The sequence below is a fragment of the Bombina bombina genome, chromosome 5 (genome assembly GCF_027579735.1).
Source record: "Bombina bombina isolate aBomBom1 chromosome 5, aBomBom1.pri, whole genome shotgun sequence".
NCBI classification, from domain to species: Eukaryota; Metazoa; Chordata; class Amphibia; order Anura; family Bombinatoridae; genus Bombina; species Bombina bombina.
The window spans coordinates 1051305684-1051327437 of NC_069503.1; the positions used below are offsets into that span (position 1 = coordinate 1051305684).

The 21754-nt window shown below is 36.0% G+C and overlaps 1 protein-coding gene across 1 annotated transcript in view; it reads right to left on the bottom strand.

Annotated features, from left to right (window-relative positions):
- Window positions 1-19521, bottom strand: part of ENPP2 (ectonucleotide pyrophosphatase/phosphodiesterase 2) — a 136005-nt gene extending 116484 nt beyond the window's left edge. The window contains 2 exon segments of the mRNA XM_053715316.1: window positions 19071-19173; window positions 19397-19521. Coding sequence (XP_053571291.1) covers window positions 19071-19173; window positions 19397-19429 — 136 coding nt within the window. The 5' untranslated portion in view covers window positions 19430-19521.
- Window positions 19522-21754: the final 2233 nt, after the last annotated feature.

The following is a 21754-nucleotide window of genomic DNA, read 5'->3' on the forward strand; positions in this document are numbered from 1 at the left end:
CAAAAAAAAATGTTTTGGACAAATTGACTAAATATTTAAGTTCATGGGTTTAGCCAGATTTTGACATTATTTGCTCATTAATCCTTATTTCCTAAGGGGAAAATATTCAGGTCAGCAGAAGAGTAGTTGGACAGCAGTTTAAAACTTAAATAAACTAGTAATTAGTGTTACTGCTATAAAAAAAAACAGCAGCAGCACAAAAAACGTTTATCAAATGGGGTCAAGATTGTCAAGAACAAAAGTGAAGCTTACCCACTTAGCCAACACAGGAACCAATCAATTAACAAGGACATTTCAAAAATGTTACACTATTAAATAGTGATTTAGCAGTCGTACAAATCCAATGCACATTTACTCAATATCAACCATAAAATTATGTGAGATAAAATAAATGTATTGCTGGAGTCTGTAAGTGGTTGCATCAAAATGAACGAGAAGAAACGCACTGCTTATAAATGGCACTGCTTATAGGTGCCCAAAGTTTATCAGTAGCTGCCTAGTTTTCCTATTGATAATACCAGTCCTGATATTTATTAAAGTGAACGTAAATTCTAGCGTTTGTGAAATGCTAGGATTTACTAGTGCAATAAATAAAGGGGACTAAAAGGGGACTAAAAGACTAAAAGTTCCATTATTTGTCAGCAGCGTTTGCCGTGCTGAGGGCCTCAGGTAGCCCACGGCAGAATGCTATTTTTTCAATGTGACATTTCCACCTCTTAGCCAATAGCCATGCGGCCCAGCTGGCATTATGCCGGGGAGCTAGCACGCTATTGGCTAACATCACCTCACTGCAAAAAGAGCGTTCTGCAATGGTCGGCATGAGTCACTCAGCGCAGCTAACGCTGCAGACAAATAAAGGAACTTTCAGCATGAAGTATTTTATACTTAATGTCTGAAAGTCCCCTTTATTTGTTCCACTGGTAAATCCAAGCGTTTCAAAAACACCATCACTTTAAGGAAAGTTTGAACATACTGCCTAAAACCAACATTCTCACATCTAAAAAAATGTCAGAGACTCTCCTTGCAACATAAGAACTAGAATGCAATGTGTTCCAACACCCCAAGCAGCATAGCTTCCCAATAATGGCTAGAGTCGTTAGACTGCTGTTTTAGCTGTTTGTGCACACAGCACACGATGAAATGCATGAATCAAACCTTTTACTATAAAATCCCTAAATATCCGTGGGCAACTAACTGGACAACTTTAATAATCTGTACATAAAAAAGTAGACATAAAAATAAAAAAAAAGGTATAGAAAGGTAAAAAAAAAACCACACAACAAAAAAAAAAACCATACACAGCACAGAAGCATTTTTACAACATACTTCCATTAGCAAAACTACTTCTAGTAAATATTATTATTGTTTCTCAGAGGCATATGCACATATCCTGCGAGGGCCCGTGCACAAGTATTCAAACACTACACCTTCTCAGAGTCAGCAGTAGCTTCTATGACACAAATATATTCACAGACGCTATACACACCACCACCAGCAATCTGAGGAGGATTGGTGTTTGAGCAGTAAATCACTCCAAAAGGATTCTCTTAAACCTAACCCTTTCAAGCCGGGACTTATTTGTCTACATCGGGACTGTAAACAAATAAGTAAAAATGTAAATAAAAAAATTGTGATTGCATGATCTCAATGATGGGATGCAGGTCAGGGGGTAGTGTCTATGACGCTAGGCATGCTCTCCAGTCCATGATCCTGTTTACAAAGTGGTTATGGCTTCAGGAAAGCCAAACGACAAAGACGTTCCATGCTGTCCTAGCAGTGCTAAACCCCCAGTGCAGTTAGGATGCCATGAAAGGTCCAAATGGCAGAAAAGGGTTAACAAGGGCTAAAGACCAACTCATGTTTGTTTTTATAACAGAATAAATGATTGGTCACATGGTGTCTTCTTCTGAGCTACAAATTAGCTTTATAGCCAGACAGCATCTTCTTTCTGGATAAAGACGTGTCTTACACAGAGCATAGTGCCTAGTATACATCTGTTCTTTTAGACACAATCAGTAGCCGTTTGACATGTTCTGGCAGGTCAAGCCATCCTGACCTTGTTAGGATAAAAAAAAAAATCTGATCCCAGGTTACAAAGCTGGATAACACCAGTTTTAGTCATTGGAAAAAGTAACAAAGAGATAGTGACCCCGGGGTGTCAGTCATAGTGTATATACACTCGAGGGCCTTGTTTAGGAAGTTAAATAATTAAAAGAGGCATTGTTATGCTAATTCTGGTAGCCAACGGTCTGCAGTACAAAATGTATATGCTCTAACGATAACGTATTCTTTCATTAGCATATCCATGTCATTGTGATGGAAAAATTGTGTTCTAATTTGTAACTCACTGTGGGAATCTGCATAGACAATAAACACAGAAATACAGTCCTATATGGGAGCTGCAGAGAACTACAGTTCCAGAGTAGGACACAGTTGGTCAGCCAATCCACAGCAGCAGTCACAAAATCTTGCCAGTAACCAATTCAGCTCAGAAGCAGCAATAATTTGTGTCTCCAAGCAGGAATATACCTATGTGTTTAACCCATTTGCAGGCGTTAAACACAGAGATCCACAGTGAATGGTGCAGAAATCACGTTCCTTTAATGTCACTTTTCCCACTACAATGTACTTTTAAGGCACAGGAAATGGGCTTCACTGTCTGTTCAAAGATCCCCATTCAGCAAGTTTTGGAAATACTTAAGTTAGCAAATAGTCAGGGCCAGAATGATGAACGTATGAACATATGCTGCAAATCAGCCATCAGCTGCAAGCAGTTAAGGTTTCACCCTTTGCATGAGTACGTGCACAAATAAGCTACAACCAACAATTTTATATAATTATATTTGAAATAACAGCTGTCCTTTTTATATATTAACACATTAACAATTTAATTCTGTTTTTAAAATTTGCTTCATTTTCTTGACATTATTTGTTGAAGGAGCAACAATGCACTACTGGGAGCGAGCTAAACATATCAGGAGAGCCAATCAGAGGTATAATATATATAGCTACCAATCAGCAGCTAGATCCAAGTAGTACATAGCTGCTTCCACACCTACCTAAATATACTTTTCAACAAAGGATACTAAGAGAAACAAAGCAAATTAGATAACAGAAATAAATTGGAAATTTGCTTAAAAGGGACAGTCTAGTCCAAAAAAAAAACTTTCATGATTCAGATAGGGCATGTAATTTTAAACAATTTTCCAATTTACTTTTATCACCAATTTTATTTGTTCTCTTGGTATTCTTAGTTGAAAGCTTAACCTAGGAGGTTCATATGCTAATTTCTTAGACCTTGAAGGCCGCCGCTTAAGAATGCAATTTCACAGGTTTTTCACCACTAGAGGGTGTTAGTTCATGTTTTTCATATAGATAACACTGTGCTCGTGCACGTGACGTTACCTGGGAGCCATCACTGATTGGCTAAACTGTAAGTCTGTCAAAAGAACTGAAATAAAGGGGCAGTCTGCAGAGGCTTAGACAAGATAATCACAGAGATAAAAAATATATTAATATAACTGTGTTAGTTATGCAAAACTAGGGAATGGGTAAACAAGGGATTATCTATCTTTTAAAACAATAACAATTCTGGTGTAGACTGTCCCTTTAAAATGGTATGCTCTATCTTAAAAGGGATAATCCTTTATTACCAATTCCCCAGTTGTGCATAAGCAACACTTATATTAATGTACTTTTTACCTCTGTGATTACCTTGTATCCAAGCCTCTGCAGACTGCCCCCTTATATCAGTTCTTTTGACATACCTGCATTTAGCCAATCACTGCTGACTCATAAATATCTCAATGGGAGTGAGTACAATGTTATCTATATGGTACACATGAACTAGCAATGTCTGGCTGTAAAAAACTGTCAAAATGCACTTAGACAAGAGGTGGCCTTCAATGGATTAGAAATTAGAATATGAGCCTACCTAGGGTTTAGCTTTCAACAAAGTATAGCAAGAGAACAAAGCAAATATTGCATGCCCTATCTAAATCATGAAAGTTTAATTTTCACTAGACCGTCCCTTTAATCATAAAGTTTATTTTTTACTTCTAAGATCCTGCATTATGTATTCCAGGAAGGAAATTACACACAATTCTCCATGTACAATATTGCTAGTTTTGCTTTAGAACCTTTTATATATTCACACTATGTTAACTAAGATTTGGCAAAAAAAACTAAACAAACAACCTATTCTAAATCACAATGCAAATAAAGACTCGAAGGTGATAATTCAGACCACATAAAGTAGCCATGATTGAAGATTGTTTAGTATCAGGCAGATATGGAACACAAGACCATTACAATGAGTTGGTGCCTACAATGTCTTATTACCACAATTGGCATGAGTACTGTAAGCGCACAATAATCTTTGAGTCATCAAGCAATTACATGTAAGTCAAAATGAAACTTTAATGATACAGAAACAAAAGTAGAATATACAAACATCCAACTAACTTCTGATTTAAAATGTACCTAAATGTAACTCTTTTCTATGAGAGCATACTGAGGTAGGCATAGGAGAATGCACATATCCTAATCACTATTTGGAAACTGTGTTTGCAACAATGCTTGTAACAATGTTTAAAAAACATGCATGCTCCAGAACCAAACAAGATATGCACTCTCAGGAAGGAACTTCATTTTAATAAAATAAACCAAATCAATGAGGTCAAATTGATAACCGAAGTAAATTACAAAGTTTGTACGTGTATGCGATATCAGAGTCACTAAAGTTTAGATTTAAATTTCATGTGTTGGTGAACTGTCAGATTATGTGTCAGATATCAGTGAATACTGATAATAGCAGCGGAGCGCTGCTGTAAAAATACATAGGGTGAGAGTGCGCTTACTATTGGATGTACCAACCGCCTGTCAAAGGCGTATAAAAAAAAAAATGATTTTGTAGGCAGAGTGGTAAATTAAACCTGATGATTATAATATAAATACTGTGATTAAATGGACTTTATACTGGGTTTATATTATATGGAACCCCAGAGTTGGCACTCAATATTTTTTTTTTTATAAATCGTACACACGATTTACTAAATCGTGAGCACAATTCGTGGCCAAATTGTGCACACGATTTGCAACCACATTGGGGCTCCATTATACAGAGTTCTACCTATAAATTATAAAGTAGTCTTATTATTTGTGGGACTGTTGTGTGGTTGTCATGGTGATTGTCACAGAATAACAAACCATGTGGCTCACTTTTTGATGTTGGCCATAGTTGCTATTACCGCAGCATCAGTGAGACACTTTCTTGAGAGACCAGAACGTTTTATATCCCACCTCTTCATCCTGATTGTCAGATGAGGCATCCAATAGATATTTAGCAGCCATCCCTAGGATTCGACTGACTGCCAGCCATCTTTCCCCACCATTTATTCATGTTACAAATATTTTGTATTCTGATTAGCTGAGCTGATAAATATGCCAGCCTCTTAATGATCATTGGATATGAAAAAAAACAATGCATGCTGGGATTAGTAGTTCGATTGACTTTTCTGGTTTCAAACATAATAATTGTAAGTGTGAGGCCATAAATCTTATTAATATACTAAATTGTGAAGACATTTTAGTAAACCATTGGCACAATTTAGTAAATCATGCACACGATTTCTTAAAAAAAAAAAAAAAATATTGTGTGGCATCTGAATAGACACAGATAAATCTCTTACACTGCTGTTATGCAAACCCCTGGAACACTCCATGTGCACTTGACAATACATATTAAATCAAGCTCAGTTTCCAAATAATTTGTTGGTTTTGTCCTTTAACTTATTTTTTTTAAGCAGGCAGGGATGCACAAAAACATGGCAGTACAGGGGTTAAATATGCCATGACTTATCATAATTATATGGTTACAGCAAGTTAATAGTATTCGTATAAATCCATAGCACTACCTTTGAATTATACAACCTCTGTGCTCTCCTGAGATCATTATTGTCAGTGATGTTTATGACTGTAATAGGAAACCTCAAAACCAAGAAGGCAGGGAATATTTGCTTAACCATGTCTGCTACGGACAATTATCTAATTTATAACGACATGAAACATTCTGAGCAAATAACCAACATTCCCATGAAAGGGTCATTCTGCATTAACACATTTTCATAACCCTTTTCAGCTTCTGGCACTCTTCACTCAAACTGAGAATAACCACCAAGACGGTAATGCAGGAGCTGGAAAAGCTCAGTGTTTTAAAGGGACAGTAAAGGAAATATTGAACATTCATGATTCAGACAGTGCATACAATTTTAAACATCTTTCCAATATACTTTTATTATCAATGTTGTTTAGTTCTCCTAGTGCCCTTTGTTAAAGAGTAACCATATGTGAGCTCAGGAGTGTGCACGTATCTTTAGCCATATGAGAGCAGCAGTGTTTGCAATAGTTTGTCAGTAGCCCTCTTTATATAGTGTTTTTTATGCCATGCAGCATAATCTTCCTAACTATGTTGCTTGTTACCAAAGTGTATATATATATATATATATATATATATATATATATATATATACATATACATACACATACACACACATATATATATATATATACACATATAGTATCTCACAAAAGTGAGTACACCCCTCACATTTTTGTAAATATTTTATTATATATTTTCCTGTGACAACACTGAAGAGATGACACTTTCATACAATGTAAAGTAGTGAGTGTACAGCCTGTATAACCGTGCAAATTTGCTGTCCCCTCAAAATAACTCAACACACAGCCAATAATGTCTAAATTGTTGGCAACAAAAGTGAGTACACCCCTACGTGGAAATGTCTAAATTGGGCCCAAAGTGTCAATATTTTGTTTGGCCACCATTATTTTCCAGCATTGCGTTAACCCTCTTGGGCATGAAGTTCACCAGGGCTTCACAGGTTGCCTTTGGAGTCCTCTTCCACTCCTCCATGACGACATCACGGAGCTGGTGGATGTTAGAGTGTATTGGTGTGTTGGGTTAACAAAGGCTAAAAAAGAACAAACACTCCAAATTCGGAAGAGAAACCCAACAGGTTGATACACAACTAATAATAATGGATGTTCTATATCCTTGAACCAACACAATTGAAATGATGAATACCAAAAGATTAACCTGCTCTTCAACAAAAGATTATAAAAGAACGAACACTAAAAATAAATAAATTACAAAAATAGGAATAAAAATTCCAGAACCAATAATAATGCATCTGATAACAACACTTCATAAACAATTCAAAATTTCACCAAATTTTAAGAAATCGTTTTATGATACCCTCTTTCAACAAAGGCTAAAAGAGAACAAACACTCCAAATTCGGAAGAGAAACCCAACAGATTGATACACAACTATTAATAATGGATGTTTTATATCCTTGAACCAATACAATTGAAATGATGAATACCAAAAGATTAACCTGCTCTTCAACAAAAGATTATAAAAGAACGAACACTAAAAATAAATAAATTACAAAAATAGGAATAAAAATTCCAGAACCAATAATGCATGTTTCATATACTTGCACCAAAGCAATAATAATGGAAATAACGATTATTAATAAAAAAACTGCTTTTTAACAAACGATTACTAAAGATCAAACAAGAACACGCAAAATTGAAATTTCCCATTCCACTGTTATATTAAATTGCATCATCAAAACAAATGACTAAACCTCTAATTTACCAACCCTAGAATTGAACCAACAATAAAATATGAATTCTTGCACTAAAGGACTAAATAGAACATAATAAATATTCAAATTGGCATATACCAAAAACCTTATACTGACTCACAAACCCTGTAAGGACAGATTCTCTGACGTACAAAAAGTTATTTATGTTTTTATTATAACAATACATTCGTATTTGTGTTTACTACTGGAACAAGTTTTCATAACGTTTTATGCATTTACTTGGTCATCTGATACAAATAAGTGAAAATTCCCCCATCACCGTGATAAACTGAACCATTAATAGGTCACATGCTAAGGAATGACCAATCAAAAGCACCGACACAACAACCAATAGGATCACCAGATTGTAAAGATACAACTACCTAGGGGATCCAATAGAATCAAATCACAGAATACAAAAACCCACTGTTTACAACTGCAAGGATATGCTTGATAAAGGCTGTATTAATCAGCTGAAACGCGTTGCCTACTCCTTGCTACACTGAACATTTTCATAGTCCACTTTCGAAGTGGACCGCCAAGACTACATCAAACCACGGACCAACAAATACGCTTGAAAGATATTCTGAAGCGTTCAAGAACAACCTTCAAAGCACCTAGTCCTCCTTTCAAAGGACCGCCAAGAACAACTGAAATACCTTACCTAATAATTGGGCCTAAAGAAACCTGTGGACACCTGCAGATCGGATACTCTGAAACAAATAGAGTACGGATCTAAACAGAACACATTCGCAACAATTCAAGAGGTTTTGAAAACCTGAACCAGGCAAAAAGCCCAGCCATCTGACAAAAGGATTAACGGTTAAAGCACACTACCACAATACCCCAGCATCTACTTCTTCAAGTGTGTGTAATCGCAGAGACAAACCAACTCGACATACTGAAACCACTACAACACCGGCAGTGGCTATCCCGGCTTCCGATCCACATTCATCACAGTAAAGATTGAATTGGGTACAAAAAGAAACTAGACCAGAAACAAAGTATCCCAAAAGAAACAACGGGTAAGATTTATTATACCTACACCAACTAAGGAAGTTAATGTGAAGGACAGATAACCAAAACTACTTAACAGTGACTTATAATCGCAATATATATAGCAATTAGATAAAAACGTGTTGCAGCACGCCCGCACATACTATCCCCACGGAGGACTTAACAACAGCGCTTTTAACAAAAAGCAATTAACAATTACTCTAACGATCACGGCAGAAAGACTTTATCTTTCATAACTTATACGATTTTTACTGTATCACTTTATTTTTGTTTCACTTTTATTATTTGTTACTATTGTTGATACCATTGACGCTATTTTAATTATATTGTTGATACCATTGACGCTATTTTAATTATGTATGTTCAGCTTTAAACAAACGAATATGGTAAATATGGTAATTAAGAATTAATATTGCGAATATTCTTTGTGGATACCATACTTCTTCACAAGTCCACTATATCAAATCCATAAAAAATATCTGCAATTAAACCAAAATTCAAAAATTCAAATATACAGATATGTTTGTATAACACACTAAGTAACAGGGATTGGAAAACATATTATAACATTTTATTCACACTGTATGGTTGGCCAACCAGTTAGATTTGTTTTAAGAATCAATTTCTATTGTTTTAAATTTTATTGTATGTATTTATAATTCTAAAAATAAATAGATCTCATTGAATCCAACTACATAGTAAGACTATCTTTCCTTATTGGGTAATTAAGCACAAGCGCTTAAGAGTCTCATCCAATCCTGGTGGATGTTAGAGACCTTGCGCTCCCCTACCTTCCATTTGAGGATGCCCCAAAGATGCTCAATAGGGTTTAGTTTTGGAGTCATGCTTGGCCAGTCCATCACCTTTACCCTCAGCTTCTTTAGCAAGGCAGTGGTCATCTTGGAGGTGTGTATGGGGTCGTTATGTTGAAATACTGCCCTGTGACCCAGTCTCCAAAGGGAGGGGGATCATGCTCTGCTTCAGTATGTCAAAGCATTCATGGTTCCCTCAATAAACTGTAGCTCCCCAATGTCAGCAGCACTCATGCAGGCCCAGACGATGACTCTCCCACCACCATGCTTGACTGTAGGCAAGACACACTTGTCTTTGTACTCCTCTCCTGGTTGCCCCCACACACACACTTGACACCATCTGAACCAAATACATTTTTCTTGGTCTTATCGGACCACAGGACATGGTTCCAGTAATTTATGTCCTTAGTCTGCTTGTCTTCAGCAAACTGTTTGCAGGCTTTCTTGTGCATCATCTTTAGAAGAGGCTTCCTTCTGGGACGACAGCCATGCAGACAAATTTGATGCAGTGTATGGTCTGAGCACCGACAGGCTGACCCCCACCCCTTTAACCTCTGCAGCAATGCTGGCAGCACTCATACGTCCATTTCCCAAAGATAACCTCTGGATATGACGCAGAGCACGTGCACTCAACTTCTTTGGTCGACCATGGCGAGGCCTGTTCTGAGTGCAACTTGTCCTGTGAAACCGCTGTATGGTCTTGCCCACTGTGCTGCAGCTCAGTTTCAGGGTCTTGGCAATCTTCTTATAGCCTAGGCCATCTATGTAGAGCAACAATTCTTTTTTTCAGATCCTCAGAGAGTTCTTTGCCATGAGCTGCCATTTTGAACTTCCAGTGACCAGTATAAGAGTGTGTGAGAGTGATAACACCAAATTTAACACACCTGCTATCCATTCACACCTGAGACCTTGTAACACTAACGAGTCACATGACACCGGGGAGGGAAAATGGCTAATTGGGCCAATTTTGGACATTTCCACTTAGGGGTGTACTCACTGTTATTGACAACGGTTTTGACATTAATGGCTGTGTGTTGAGTTATTTTGAGGGGACAGCAAATTTACACTGTTATACAGGCTGTACACTCACTACTTTACATTGTAGCAAAGTGTCATTTCTTCAGTGTTGTCACATGAAAAGATATGATAAAATATTTACAAAAATGTGAGGGGTGTACTCACTTTTGCGAGATACTGTATATATATCAGTGTTCTGACAGGTGACTTAATCTTCTGTTACTTTTTCCCCTTTGCCCTCCTTGACCCATAAACTTGCCCTGGACACTAAGCAGACCACTACCTTGAAAATTCAGAGCAGCTGGCAACTTTAAGGTTTTGGGGTGAAGGGTAATGCAGTAAACCATCACTGAGCCCATCTATCTAAAATTTACCGCCATTTCTCCACTCATCCCCATTTTCAATACACCAACTGCTTATCTGCAATTCACTTACTTCCTCATTGGCTTATAACCCAGCCAATGGAATTATCTGGCCTGTTATTGCAATACACAATAATCTGAATGTGTGTAAGTGACTATCAAATGCAAAGAGACTTTGCATTTAAACATTTATTTTGACGATCAGCTATGTATAACAAAACTTAGTTTTGTATCATATGTTATGCTGTGGCCTATAAATGACAGATATACATGATCTCCTGCACTGATCAAGCAATCTCTACGTAGCATGCAGCAGCATTAGGGTCCTGCAGGATGCCTTGTGGCCTATCTGGGGCAATTAAAAACACCCATTTTTAGAAGAGCATTATTTCTTAATGTCTATTATACTTGATAATTGTGAGCTTGTACTTAAAAGGGACAGTCAACTCCTAAAATTGTTATTGTTTAACCCCTTAATGACCACAGCACTTTTCCCATTTTCTGTCCGTTTGGGACCAAGGCTATTTTTACATTTTTGCTGTGTTTGTGTTTAGCTGTAATTTTCCTCTTACTCATTTACTGTACCCACACATATTATATACCGTTTTTCTCGCCATTAAATGGACTTTCTAAAGATATCATTATTTTCATCATATCTTTTAATTTACTATAAAAAAAATGGAAAAACACACACTTTTTCTAACTTTGACCCCCAAAATCTGTAACACATCTAAAACCACCAAAAGACACCCATGCTAAATAATTTTCAAATTTTGTCCTGAGTTTACAAATAACCAATGTTTACGTGTTCTTTGCTTTTTTTGCAAGTTATAGGGCAATAAATACAAGTAGCACTATTTCCAAACCACTTTTTTTCAAAATTAGCGCTAGTTACATTGGGACACTGATATCTTTCAGGAATCCCTGAATATCCCTTGACATGTATATATTTTTTTTTAGAAGACATCCCAAAGTATTGATCTAGGCCCATTTTGGTATATTTCATGCCACCATTTCACCGCCAAATTGCGATCAAATAAAAAAAAAAAAAGTTCACTTTCTCACAATTTTAGGTTTCTCACTGAAATTATTTCCAAACAGCTTGTGCAATTATGGAACAAATTGTTGTAAATGCTTCTCTGGGATCCCCTTTATTCAGAAATAGCAACCATTTGTGCCATAATTGCACAAGCTGTTTGGAAATAATTTCAGTGAGAAACCTAAAATTGTGAAAAATTTTACTTATTTCTTATTTGATCGCATTTGGCGATGAAATGGTGGCATGAAATATACCAAAATGGGCCTAGATCAATACTTGGGGTTGTCTACTACACTAAAGCTAAAGGTAGCATGCAGGGTTAATTTTAGCTTTAGTGTAGAGATCAGCCTCCCACCTGACACATTACACCCCCTGATCCCTCCCAAACAGCTCTCTTTCCTCCCCAACCCCAGAATTGTCCCTGCCATGTTAAGTACTGGCAGAAAGTCTGGCAGTACTAAAATAAAAGCTATCTCTGATTTTTTTTTTTTTTTTTTTTTTAAAGTAAAGCATATTTACATATGCTGCTCTGTAGGATCCCCCCTTAGCCCCCAACCTCCCTGATCCCCCTCCCCCAAACAGCTCTCTAACCCTCCCCCTCTAACTTATTGGTAGCCATCTTAGGTACTGGCAGTACCCAGTTTACAATTAAAAAAAAAAAAAAAAAAAAAAAATCAATCTGTAGTGTAGTTTGCTCCCCCAAAGACCAACCCCCCACCCCGTCCCAGATCCCTTAGATCATTTTTATTATATTTTTATACCCCCCTCTCTGCCACTTTTTCTTCAATATTTTTCTGCAGTGTAGCGGTTCCCACTCCCTACCTGTGCACGCGCCCGCCCGCCCATCAGTGCATGCGCGCGTTCGTGCACGCCCCCGGCTACCCCACCCACGATCCCGCACCCCTCTGCATCAAAGAAGACATTGATGGCCACCCACCCGCCTCCCACGCCCTCTCTCACCCACCAACGATTGCGGCCATCAATGGCCGATGCAGAGAGGGTCACAGGGTTGCTCTCTCTGCATCGGACTGCTAAAAAAAAAAAAAAAAAAAGTTATTGCAGGATGCCTCGATATCGAGGCATCACTGCAATAACCGGAAAGCGGCTGGAGGCGATCAGGATCGCTTCCACCGCTTTCAGAGACTGAGGACATGCAGGGTACGTCCTCGGTCGTTAAGGGTATTTTTTTGGAGGACGTACCCTGCACGTCCTCTGTCGTTAAAAAAGATAGATAATCCCTTTATTACCAATTTCCCAGTTTTGCACAGCCAACATAGTTATATTAATATAAGCCTCTTTCGACAGCCCCCTGATCATATGGCTATGTATTTATTTTCTATTGAGTTGCATTTTAGTCAATTAGTGCAGTGCCATACACAACTCCACAAGAGAGAGCACAATGTTATCTATATGGTCCACATGAACTAGCAACTAGTCATCTGTTGTGAAAAGCTAATAAAAAAGCATGTGATAAGAGGATGTCTGTACTGTAGTGGCTTAGAAATAGGCAGACATTTAAAGGTTGGTTGTGCAAAGCTGGGGAATGGGTAGGAAAGGCGTTATCTATCTTTTAAAACAATAACAATTTTGGTGTGGACTGTCCCTTTAATTGTCTGTATGGTATTAAGAAGTGAGTAAGATAATAAAATCCCATAACCTATATGTGTGTTGCTTTCCATAAAGAAAACATGTATCTGATTTTATGTATAGAAGTTGACACATACAGTACAATTCTTTCAGCCTTTTGCAGAGAGCTGCAATAGGTCAGAGCAAAAGATTTTGCAAATGAGAACTTTGGAGCTGTGTAGGCATGAAGGAAAGTGAAGGAAAGTTAAACAAATTCCTGGCAATAAAATGTGGGTTACTGATCTCCTGATGGTTTGTAAACAGTTTCCCCTTTCACCCTCCCACTAGTCATGCTCAATATTCCAGACCAAGGGTGATTATTTTGTTTTGGCACACGGTGACTAAGTATAATCAATACTGACCTTAGAAGGATGAGTTCAGTAACAAAAGGGCCAATTAGATTATTCTTTTAGGACCACTAGACACAGTAGAAAAGTATAAGCAGTAAATGCTTAATACAAAGACAATAGTAAGTATAGTAGGATATTATTAAACAGTATAAAATAGTTAAGATTTATTTCTGACACATTTTAAAGTTAGTTCTACATCACAAATGGCATATATGTATATTCTATGAATCTTACACATGCTCAGAAGAGGCTGATGCCTCGGAAAGTGTGTATATATAAAAAGACTGTGCATGTTAAGATAATGGAAGTGTATTGGGAAGTTTAAATTTGTGTGCTTTGTCTGAAACATGACTTGAAAGTCCCCGAGTTGCAAAGAATCTACACTATATACAAAGTGAGTGTTTAAAAAACATTTAAAGTGTGCAAAACGATGTGCATTGTACTAAGTGATAATCAGTAATCAACCACTTAAACTCTGGTGAGTATATTTATTTTACATCCCTTGATTGTAGCAAGAGCTATCTGCAAACATTACCCCATAGGAGGTGGCAGAGATAAATCACCCCATTTGTTTGGGGTGACTGATGTAACTGATTACAAGCGATACTGTATTGCAAGTGGCAAAGGCAGGCAGACAGGCAACATTTCTTGTTAACCTATTACATAGCAGCCTTGAAACAAAAAGCCATTTCAAGGAAAATGACAGATGTCTTCTTTGTTAGTTCTTTATTTTAAAGGAGTCAGCTTGGTATTTATATATTTGTTTAAATTGCTAATCTCTGCAAAACAGGTATAAATCATGTCCATAGTCTGGATAAATATGGGATTCTAAACGGTTGCTAAGATCTTGAAGTACAAGCAGTTAGTTATCTTACCAGGACTCTTCGGTTGCTATAGAAACAGTCTGAAACATCACTAATATTACACTCAAAATGTTACAAAGCAAATTAGATAAGTAAATTGGAAAGTTGTTTAAAATGTTATGCACTGAATCATTAAGTATATTTACTGTCCCTTTAAACATGAAGTTGTTTGCTAGCACACAACACACACAAAACTTTTGAAAATTGTACTCGATTCACACTCCTTAGAGAATCTACAGCTCAAATTCTGTAACCCAAGTATGCTGCAAATAGCCAGACCCAGCTACATACTACACAGGGATTACTTAGAGCCATACACAAAAACTAACGATCAAATTAACCAAAATATACCTGCCAGCATTTTCAAATAGATTCTTGCTCATGTGAGGATTTGGCACATTTTGCAAATAAAGCAAAAGTTTGAAGTGCTTTGGAAGCAGGTATCATGTAATGTGATTACTTTAACCTAACTTTATCATAAAAAACATCAATATTAACATATTTTATGTGTCAATGGCCTGGGGCAGGAGTAACAAACCTTTTTTTATGAGTCGGTGTGCTCAATTTGATGACAAACAAAAAATTCTGGTGCCTTAAAAAATAAATAAAGTGACGTTACCTAATTTCTGACTCACTTAAATGTGTTGCAGCATAACTGTAAAAATCTGACGAGTGCCCTAGGTATATCAACTATCAGAGGATAATTAGGCAGCACAGAAAAAGGTTTATGGCAATATAAATTACATTGCTAGATATACTAGTAGTTATTTTATTACTCACAGAATAATAAGGTAGTTGCAAATTAAAGTAATGGTAAATCCTAGCGTTTGTGAAATGTTAGGATTTACCATTGGAACAAATAAAGCCGGATTTCCCGCAATGCTATTGGCGAAGAGGTGGAAACGTCACCTCTGACAGATAGCGAAAATAGCGTTCTGCCGGTGGGCTGCCTTAGCGGCTCAGTGAAGGCGATCGCTTGGAACAAATAAAGGAGCTTTCATCATGAAGTATTTTAATACTTCATGAATGAAAGTCCCCTTTATTTGTTCCAATGATAAATCCTAACGTTTCACAAACGCTAGGATTCACTATCACTTTAAACATACACTGAACATTTTGCCAGCCAGATGGCGTTATGAAGTGGCCGGGTGGGGGCAGTTTTGCAATATTATGGGATTTCCTGTTAGTTATAAATGTTATGGGCTATTAGAATTTAATCACTGCATTAAAAAGTAAGTTATAGTCTATATTCATTAGAATGGATGAATTAAAGTTCATCTAAAATATTGTTTCCATTCCGAATCCGATCATATGAATTGAAACCTTTACCATCATTTTAAGCTATCCAAAGCCCACATCAATGGCATAATTTAACAAACTGATTTAATGACAATTTGTGCGACAAACATTGTTTGCTGGTCAGTAAAATCACCCAGGTAGTGTGCCCATAAAATTAAGCAAATTCTGTAACCTAAGCGTTCTTCAAAACTATACAAGCTGCCAGATAACCGATTTTGTATCTAGGGACCATGGGACATACAGAAAATTTGAATCATTGAAGAAACTGTTAGACTTTCTTTAAAAGGTCAATTAATTAAATGTTAATTTAGCACTTACATTACTGTAATACTTAGGTTATAATCACACTACAACACTTTAGTTTATAGATTCTTTAACCTAATTTATCAGATTTAAAAAAAAGGCTCACAGTGGGAAGTCTGGTGGCCAAAATAGTAAAAAAAAGGGTAGTAAAAGAGGATTTACAAATAGATTTCTGAGGGTCTTAGCAGTAGCATTACCCCCCAAAATGTAAATTCTCTCAACGAGTGTGTAGGGATGCATAGAGGGGTTATGTGCACCAATAGATTACTAGAGATCATTCATTTATAACAAAATGAATAAATAAAATATTTTGAGAGTGTGAGACTGGTATCATGCCATAGAACTACCCCTTAAATGGTGTTGCCCCCTACCTTCTGCTGCTCTGGGCACAGGTTTAGTTTGCCTTGGTAAAAACAAATTGCTTCCAAATTATCTAATCATTTACAAAAAAAACCTAAATGTAATAGACATTTTTTTTAGTTGATGCCTACTATCATAACCTAATAGATCTTAAAAAACTATTACATTCAGCAGAATTGCATAATCAGCCAATGCAATAAATAGTCCAAATTTCAAATGAGAACTAGACTTTTTTTCTGACAAATTTCCCAAGTTACTTCCATTTTCCCTTCCCATTTCATGTGACAGCCACAAACCAATCATAAAATGTAAATACTGTGAATTCTTGCACATGCTCATTAGGAGCTGGAGCCTCAGAAAGTGTGCATTTAAAAAGGGTGTGCACATTTTAAAAAATGGAAGTAAATTGGAAAAAAAAAATTATTGCATGCGTTATGCGAGTCAAGAAAATGTTATTTTCACTTTAGTGCCCCTTTAAAATTAATTTTAGAAAAGTGAGCCATAATTGCAGCTATTAGATTCCACCTTTAAAGGGACAGTGTACTCTATAATTGGTTCCTTTCCAATGACTTGCTATACCAGCTCAAGAGTTTCAATCATATGGAGAATTGTTAGTTTATGTTTATTTTTGTACTTGGAATAGCGGTTTCTGATCATTTAAGCCATAACCAAGTCAAATGGGCTGAGCGTGCAGGGAAAGCAAATCTCATTATTTTACCTATGTGTGTATAATTAGCTTATCTATCACTGAATACGCAAAGACTGATTTAAAAGGGACATAAATCACATTTTTTATGATTCATATAGTGGATACCTTTTTAAACAACTTTCCAGTTCTAGTATCTAATTTGCTTCCTTCTCTTGATATCCTTTAACTACCTAGAAAGGCTCAGAAGCAGCAATGCACTACTGGGAGCTAGCTGCAGATTGGTGGCTGCATATATATGCCTCTTGTCATTAGCTCACCTGAAGTGTTCAGCTAGCACCCACTAATGCATTGCTGCTCCATCAACAAAGGATACCAAGAGAATGAAGCACATTTCATAATAAAAGTAAAATGGAAAGTTGTTTTAAATTGTTTGCTCTATCTGAATTATGAAAGAAAAACAATTGGGTTTATGTCCCTTTAAAGAGAACAGTGGAAAATGAACATTTTAGTATCTCTGTCCGACCCACCCACTGGGAGTGTAATTTCTTCTAAACAGTCTTGTTTATATAGCTAGCCTATAAGCAGTACCTCAGTATAGATGGGGATACACCAGGCAAAAGCACATTAATGGGGAGAAAAAAACATCACACAGTGCATCGTCCCTTTAACTGTGAACTAATCCAGGTTTTTGTTTGAAATTTCCAGCTGCCCCCCTGCATTTACACCACCTTTCAGATGTCTCAGCATGCTAACAAAATAATCAGCTAAACAGGAAAAGGATGTATTGCCCTCAAGATCAGATAGGACTGAACAGAGAAGCATCTCCTATGGTTAATGACTATTAGAAAACAATGGTACATGTATGGTTCTTCTAAAGCTGTATTTAGTACTAATATAGGTTATTATGTTAAAGGGATATGAATCCCCCCCAAAAAACACACACTTTTGTGATTCAGACAGAGCATAACATTTTGTCCCCATGATATTTATTCTGTGTTGGAGAGATACATGAATAGGTATCTACAGCACTACATGGCAGGAAATAATGCTGACATCTAGCTCTCTTGCAAATGGACCGGGATATATACAAATACATCCCTGCTTTTTAAAAAAAATAAATGATATCAAGAGTACAAAGAAAATTGTTCATTGAAGTAAATTAGAGAGTTGTTAAACAATCAGCAATTTATATTTTCATTTATAGAATCACAGTGTGACTGCTATATGGGGGATATCATCAGTGTATTTGTAGGTATAAAACAAATCAAGACATGCTTAGCAACTCTCAAACATACAAGTGTCATTCATTAATATATTTCATGTCTGTCCAATCTGCATGGCACACAGATGCAATACCAAGAAAGGATTCTCTGTTAAATGTTTATATTAAAGCAGCAAATTTGTTCTAGATTGATGCAAAATTGGAGGAGGTCATTGTCAATGTTGGTCATATATATATATATATATATATATATATATATATATATATATATATATATATATAATATTTATTTTTTATACACATTAAAAATATCTGTTTACTGACCCTAAGACTTAAAAATCTCAATATGACCCTTGTGACATCTTTGATTTAAACAACTGCACACACAGCAATCTCAGCCATACCCATAACAATCAATATAAATAGCTCTTATTTCACAATTTGCACATAAAAAAAAGGTTTCAACAGAAAGAAGCATTTACCTGAAGGAGGTCCTTCATCCCATTCTTCCGATCTCTTAAAGCGATTAGCAGTAAATCCTAAGCAAACATTTACTCCAATGGCAAAAGTGAGCAAAGATATCACCTAGGGAAAGAAAGTGCATGAGACTAAAGCCGGGCACATAGCAAACGCAGTGAAACATTTTACAACAATGTAGAATCCGGAACACAACAGAATGTGCTGTGTTTCTGATCACAGCATTAATCGTGCACACCGACTGCAGCAGACAAAAATAATGAGAAATCCTGACATGGTCAGCTTGACAAGCAGCACTACTGTGTGTCACTGAAATAAAACGTTTCCCTACCTGATATAAATGGACGGATCGTTTTACTGCCATTGCATTTCTCTGAGTCACTAAATAGTCCCTCTATTGCTTTAGTTTGAGTGATTCTGTTCTGTTTGCTCTGAGAGTTCAGTCTATTAGCTGCAACTAATCCCACCTGGTTAAGTTGACAGGCTCATTTGATTTGTCCAGGGAGAGATTTCATCATGTTGCTCTCACAAATCACAGCTCTGGGAGAAGGGGGCTGTAGAGAATCGCACTCCCCCTTCACAGGCACACGCTTCTTTTACACTAAACACATAATAGTTTATTAATTTGCTTTCCATGGAAAGGGCTGGACAGAGCACTAAAGTACTGTAAAGTTACACATTACATACTGAATATTTTAGCAAGTTACATAGATGGGATAAAGTAGTATTCACTGGATAGATAGATAGATAGATAGATAGATAGATAGATAGATAGATAGATAGATAGATATAGATAGATGATGATAGAATGATAGAGAAAGATAGATTATATGATTTGGTAGATATATATATATATATATATATATATATATATATATATATATATATATATATATATATATATATATATATATAGATAGATATAGATAGATAGATATAGATATATAGATATTATATAGAATGTGTGAATAGGGAAAGAAGAAAAAAAAGAAAATAAATTTAGCTTGGTTGAAAAGGAATAGGGATTAATACCAGTCACATATCTAGAATATTGTGCACAGTTGTGTAGAGTAAAGATGAGCAAAAAAGAGTTTAAAATAGGTCTATGATGAAAACTGTATGGTCAAGAATACCAATTAAATTAAATCATCTTGAACATAGCTTTTGAAAAGAGGAATATGGACACAGCATGTCATTTTTTAATTAAAGGGACAGTCGACACGAGAATTTTTGTTGTTTAAAAAGATAGATAATCCCTTTATTACCCATTCCCCAGTTTTTTGCAAAACCAACACTGTTATATTAATACACTTTTTTACTTCTGTGACTAACTTGTATCTATGCATCTTCTGACTGCCCCTAATCACATGACTTTTAGTTATTTTGCATATAGTTGCATTTTAGCCAATTAGTGCAGTGTCTGCCACTAGCCACGGGCGTGATCACAATGCTATCTATATGGCCTACATGAGCTTGCTCTCCCCTGCTGTGAAAAGTAAATAAAATAGAGGCGGCCTTCAAGGGCTTAGAAATGATCATATGAGCCTTCCTAGGTTTGCTTTCAACTAGAATACCAAGAGAACAAAGCAAAATTGTTGATAAAAGTAAATTGGAAAGTTGTTTAAAATTACATGCCCTATTTGAAAAATGAAAGTTTTTTTGGACTTGACTGTCCCTTTAAATGATTTGTTGAGGTTATAATGTAGTTATTCAGAGTTCAGTATTTATTAAAGCAAAAAACACTTTGCATTTTGGTCTATTTTACTCTTGATTTACACATGTGAAATTTATATATCAGTCTTACTATTTATATATATCAAAATTGTAACACTTTTTATTTACATGCCATGTATATATAATTTAATACAACAAACCATATCAAGCTGTAGAGTTTGTTTGTTTATGAGCCTTTAACGCCATAAAGCAGAACTGTTCCTCTTGCAGCCAAAATTACATTGTTCTTGCTTTAAGCTAAACCTTTTGCTAGTAAAGGTTAACTGACCCAGGACAACAAAGCCCTAAATGACCATTAAACCTAAGTAAAAGATTTGACAAAATTCCTTGTTTTGAATACAGACTTGTCTGTTACTAACATATGCCTGAGGTTACATTAACAGGCTGTTATATGTGCTGTATAAGACTATCCATACAATTCTTGCTATTGGCTATTGCTAATCATAGATGTAATTAATTTCACCACTAGGGGCATTATTATTTATAAAACAAAATATATATGCATAGTTTCACATGCAGATAAGTACATTTTGGAATTTATATTACATATTTTATTAAAAGTACAGGTCATAAAAATAAGAAGAAGGGCTAATGGCTTGAAATCTTTGTAAAATTTTAAGAATTACAGAAGCAAACAGAAACACCTCATTGATTATAGCCTGAGGCTATGAGAGTTGTATAGATAGTTTCCTTCATAATGAGGGCAGTTTAATAAAAGACAGTTTAAATGAATGAAAACATAAATTAGAATAGAACTGAACTGCATTTCAAATTAAAGAATACACATATTTGTAAAACACACACACACACACACACATATATATATATATATATATATATATATATATATATATATATATATATTAAATGCCTTTTTAAAACTAAATTTAAAAGTTTCAAAAGTGAATACCCAATATCCATCGTCTGATATGCACATGCTGCCAAATAATGCTAA